General features: G+C 31.6%; 1 protein-coding gene across 1 annotated transcript; it reads right to left on the bottom strand.

The window, feature by feature from the left end:
• Nucleotides 1-678: 678 nt before the first annotated feature.
• Nucleotides 679-5,347, bottom strand: LOC134684218 (uncharacterized). Its single transcript, XM_063543489.1, has 4 exons — nt 5,326-5,347; nt 3,682-4,008; nt 1,714-1,873; nt 679-987 (listed from the first exon to the last, which is right to left on the bottom strand). The coding sequence occupies exons 1-4, from the start codon at nt 5,326-5,328 to the stop codon at nt 902-904; spliced, it is 576 nt and encodes a 191-aa protein (XP_063399559.1). The 5' UTR covers nt 5,329-5,347; the 3' UTR covers nt 679-901.
• Between the last annotated feature and the right edge of the window lie 522 nt (nt 5,348-5,869).

The raw sequence follows: 5,869 nt of genomic DNA on the forward strand, positions 1-5,869 counted from the left end.
TTGTGCCTGATATTCATATGATGAAATCATAATCTTTCAATCAGTTTAATTGAAGTCTGGAGCTGGCATGTCAGTTAACTGCTAGTAGTTTGTTGTTATTTATGTATAATTGTCATTTTGTTTATTTTCTTTGGTTTGATCTTCTGACATCAGACTCGGACTTCTTTTGAATTGAATTTTAAATGTACGTATTGTTATGCGTTTACTTTTCTACATTGACTAGAGGTATAGGGGGAGGTTTGAGATCTCATCAACATGTTTAACCCCGCCGCATTTGTGCGCCTGTCCCAATTCAGGAGCCTCTGGTCTTTGTTATTCTTGTAATATTTTAATTTTAGTTTCTTGTGTACAATTTGGAAATTAGTATGTCGTTCATTATCACTAAACTAGTATATATTTGTTGAGGGGCTAGCTGAAGGACGCCTTCGGGTGCGGGAATTTCTCGTTGCATTGAAGACCTGTTGGTGACCTTCTGCTGTTGTTTTTTTCTATGGTCGGGTTGTTGTCTCTTTGATACATTCCCCATTTCCATTCTCAATTTTATTATTCGTGTCTTCATTCATTGTATTTTTGTAATATTGGCAAGCATACCACATCTCCTTATTTTTATTTGACATACTGTTAAAAAGAATAAGAGCGAGCAAAATACATACTGCTTATAATAAATAACTGGTAGTATCATGTAGTAAAACTTTATTAACAATGATCCATTCCAATACAAGTGTACACAAATTAACAAACAAATCTTATAATAAAATGTTCTTTATACATGTATACAAGAATACAATGCCTGTCCGACATATGTCATTGGCTTTATAATAAACTATAAAAAATGGATAATTTATTTACATGTATGACTATCACTATCGCTTCATGTATATCTATTTAACAAAAAACATCATTAATACGTATACTTGTTATATCCACATTTCTTTATAACTTGTGCAGCCATCATCTTGAATTCGTCATTGGTCACTTTACCATCAACTGAAAATTTAGAAATATTCATAAAATCAAAATAACTTTTTTTTGTAATTTCTTTTATAGATAAGGCCATTTGTTATCTCAATTATGTCACATTGACCTATTGGGACCTTTTACAGCTACTTTAATGTATGGAATAGTCTAAGACGTGTCATTTTTTACTGGATATTTGAATCATTTGCTATCATAATATTTATAATGATAAAATACATTCATACTATTTTAACGTAAACAAGATTACATTAAACGTAGCATTACATCTATTATTATGAGACTATTAAAAGAAAAGCATAGATAACAAACCCGGTTATAATAGTCATGTTTAAAATAGACTCGTAGTAATCTGGAAAGGCTGTTAGTGTTAAATAACATTGGTACACATCATGCTTTGTAATGTTAAAAACAATAAAAAAAAAAATCCTCGGAATGTCCTTATTTGTTTTAAAAATATTATAGATGTTTAGCAGAAGACTTACATCTTACGAGTAAACACAAATATATTATACTAGTGAAAGCAGTATCATTATGATACACATGTACTCTTTTTCCTTCAATATATATGCAGTTGTTGAACATAATTATTTTATTATGATAAGGGGAATTACATGGTTTCAAATCTATAGATAGGTTTAACATATACATTATTTGATAAAGATGTTTACATTTAAAAAAAAAATAGTGATTTAACCCCCCCCCCTTTTGCAAAATAATAAAAAGAGCTACACTAACCTGATGTAGAATCAAGCGCTTTGAACAACCTATGTGCATCAGTTCTTTGAGGGAATAATTCATTAATCTCGTCAACTGTGATAACACTGTCTTCATTTATATCATAAACATTGAAGTCACAGTGGTTTACGATGACTCGAACTTCAAAATGTTCACCGTTCTAAAAAAAATATAAAAAAAATAGCTAGACAAGTATTCTTATAAGTTTAAAAATATAAGACTAAGATATATACTGAGTGCCAATGAAAACGCAACACTTTTGTTTTTCAAAAAAATCTTATAATTTTTATTTTATTTATATTAGAACTTTGTATAGTTGGTTTAAAATGACTTTTAAGACAATTGACGACAACTTTACGGTTGAGTGATTTTTGGAACAAATGCGAAGTAAGGGTTATTTTGAACGGACATAAACCGAGTTCACCGCTTTTCAACATACGCACCATTTTCACGATTTTGTCATTTAAAGCTTGGCTAATGTCATGAATTATCCCGCCCTTATTGTGAGGAAACTGCAATAAACATCTGAGTAAATGCCTGGACTTTCTGACAACCAGCGACATGTAGTGTTGGGCATGATCCAATGAAGCCTTTCACTGCATACAATTACGAGAAGACTGAAGTTGTAGCCTCTACAATAACCCAAATCATTCACAAATGGATCATTTAATGATAAGCCACATCCCGGGAAACAAAAAGCAAGAAACGCTCAGCAAGACCAATACATTTGGTCTCAAACATATTCGATGTTAACTCTGATAGTTGTACAAAGGTCACGAGAGTTCAATGGTGGTCACGGTAGATTCTTTGGAGCAATATCAGTAAAGCACCATTTGCGCAGAAATTGTTAAAGAGCACCAAACTCTTTCCTTAGTGACATCTAAATGGCCGTCAGGTGTAAATATCGAATGCTGTAGACCAAAAATCATTCATTATGTACCAAAAACCGTCAGTGGTGGTTACATAGACATTTGGCATCCATCTTGGCCAAAAGTCATGTGTTTCGCCCGATTTTGGTGCGATCGAGCAAATTTTGCATCAGATTGGACATGGTTTAGACGATAAAAACCACCACCAATATCATAAAGTCAGCTTGAGTTTGATTTGCGGGACAAGTCGAATAACATTTTTAGAGATCACATTAAACGTCCGGGATGATCAATTCCACGGCGCTGTCGAGATTGCGCTGCAAAACGGGTTGTCACATGTTTTGCTATGACTGTGAGTTGATGATTCGACATTTGATGTTTCGTTTACCTATAGCGTCTGAAAGATGACAATGGAACATTATTGTGTGATGTCGATCTATTGTTAGAATTGATAATTTTCAAGAACAATTTATTTTGAAAGATTATCATTTCTAATATAGATTATATTTTTGAAAAACCAAGTGTTGCGTTTTCATTGGCACTCAGTATATATCTGTTAAAATTGCAAACTGATGTTTGTGTTTAACATCTTCATTACACATGTTACAATGAATGTAATAATAAATTATAATGTATATTAATTATAAAGGAAGTTATTGGTAGGTTTACTTCAATTGGTATAACATGACACAATACAACTATGGTGTCTTACAGGTTTATTTGAACATAATTCAGGTAATCATACATGTAGGTAAATTATTCATAAACATGATATATGTGAATTCAAAATGATTACCTATGACTTGCATTTATACTATAGCTTATTTATTTTCACTAATGTAACAACGATAAAATTTACATACATACTGCAAAAAAGGTTAAAAACAGTAAAAGTTTTGGAAAATTGCAAAATACTGTCATTACTTTGATTGATACTTTTGACGCATGGAAGCAATTCGATTCTGAAATTTGAGTTTTTTTGTGTGTTGTATTTTTGACGGTTTGAAAGCAACGCTTTTTAAGAAAACCATCTTTATTTAAAAAGGTCAATCAAAAAGATAATAAGAAAGTATAGGTAAAATGAAAAAAAAATATATACCCATGCTGTAGATCTTTTTCCAAACTTCCATTTGAAGCCTACTTTTGCACCTCGATTTCCACGATTGTCTCCGAAAACTGATCCTCCAAATTCAAAGTTTTTACGTTTGTGTGATATCCCTAAACTCCCTCCTCTATGACCTCTTGATGTTCCAAAGGCTGATCCGTCAAAACCCCATTTTTTGCGTTGATGCGAAATTCCAAGATCTACCCTTGTTCCAATATCTCTGTTTTTTGTTAAATCTCCAGTAACTGTGGTCTTTTTTTGAGCGTTTGTTAGACTGGCACAAAACGCTAAGACTACAAGGACGCAACTCAGTCGTAAGTCCTAGAAAAATAAAATATCCACCATCAATGTTTGATTAGTAAGAAACAAAAAAAAAAGATAAGTCGTGTCAATATACTCTACAGACATTAAGGTTTCACGTGATAAATCAAATGACCTTCCTTGTCAACAATCATCAGACATCTTTGTTTGTTGATATGAGGTAAACAAAGGTGTAATATAATAGACAAGCACCCACAAGTATCCTTCAAAATATGAAATTTATTGTAGATCTTCGAATCCTAAATAACTCACATACGCTTAAAATATGTTAAACTCAATAAACAGATATATACCGAAAATATTTACTGCTATGTTTCTTTTACACTTATTCTAAATATTGGCTTTGACATAACAAACGTATGTTTTCTAAACTTTTAAGTTAATAATACAGAGCGCATTATATGTGATATAGTTTACATACATATATATATAATGTTGGGTTGATGTTTAGACGAGTTGTATATACATTATGTACACAGCCCAATATCACCATCATTGATGGCGGTCCGATGGATACATTTGTTGTAGGGTTGTCACTGACTCAGACGTACTTATGAATATAATTATTTTCTGTGTCTGTATATTACATTAATTTGTGGGATCCTTTACTATAGATAATTTAGCTGATCTGTAACAATAACATCTTCAGGCCTTATATATCATGTACTGTAGTACGCCGCTAGTTTAAAACTGACGTGGAAAGGTAACATATGCCCACCGAAAGCTCTTTTTTTTTGAGAGCCCTGGTGGTCGTGTGGTCTAGCGGGACGGCTGCAGTGCAGGAGATTTGGTGTCACGATATCACATTAGCATGGGTTCGAATCCCGGCGAGGAGAGAACCGAAAATTTGCGAAAGCAAATTTACAGATCTAACATTGTTGGGTTGATGTTAAGACGAGTTGTATATATATATATATATAGATATATTCCACCTCACTATAAACGCTGATGCACTTTTTGAAAAATTGACTAAAAATGAAGCTGTGAAAAAAGTATTTGAGACGAAACTTAAACACATATTAAATACCTGTCTAAAATGTTTAAATCTCGAGGACATTTCTCTATTTTGTTTTAATGATGTTCATCAAACTTCATATCGATTAGTTTGTATTTCTGGATTTTACTTCATTACAAATGGATAAAACTATTTACTTTTTTTAAATGATCAAAAATTAAATAACCAAAAACAATCGATAATTTACAAACAAAATGACATACGATACCGAAAAACGTTCAAAACCATCATTCATGAAAATCAGACAAGCCCGTGGCAATGTTTAACAGCTTATGACTTTATCAAATGAAACAAATACCTACCATTTTACTGTGTAGTTTTCGCTTAAAAGTTTAACTTATAATTTAATTCGAATTTGTCTTGTTATATAGTGTAATTATTGGAAATTCCGTTCTGATTTTGCAGCTTTGCATACAAAAATTTGCGGTCTAACTTCCATATGGTTCCAACATAAAACCAAATCCGCAAATTAAAAGATTATGTAATAAAAAAAAAAGGTAAGACCACATACTAAGAAGAGAGATTTCACAATGTCAATGTTTAAAATTTCATACCAGTAAACAAAAGTCATTCAGTACAAACATTTCAAAGTACAATGTATTATATACCACAAATGGAAAAAATAACATGTTGTGTATCAATAATATGTATAGCAAATTACGTGCGTATACTATCAATTATTAAAACATAATGTCGTATCATTAAAACTAATTATTCAAATTCATGATATTGTCCTCAAACCGGATCTTATCTTTTTATTTTGTATTTCAAAAAGAATAACACAACCGTTAACATGGACTCCGACATGTCTGATAAACATATTGTTTTAAAAAACAACATTTAAAT

Source organism: Mytilus trossulus, chromosome 9 (assembly GCF_036588685.1).
Source record: "Mytilus trossulus isolate FHL-02 chromosome 9, PNRI_Mtr1.1.1.hap1, whole genome shotgun sequence".
In the NCBI taxonomy this organism is placed as follows: Eukaryota; Metazoa; Mollusca; class Bivalvia; order Mytilida; family Mytilidae; genus Mytilus; species Mytilus trossulus.

Coding starts and splice junctions, on each gene's coding strand:
- LOC134684218 (XM_063543489.1), bottom strand. Junction 1,874..3,681: donor GAAAAAGATCTACAGCATGG/GTATATATTTTT, acceptor TATTTTTTTTAG/AACGGTGAACATTTTGAAGT. Junction 988..1,713: donor AGCGCTTGATTCTACATCAG/GTTAGTGTAGCT, acceptor CTAAATTTTCAG/TTGATGGTAAAGTGACCAAT.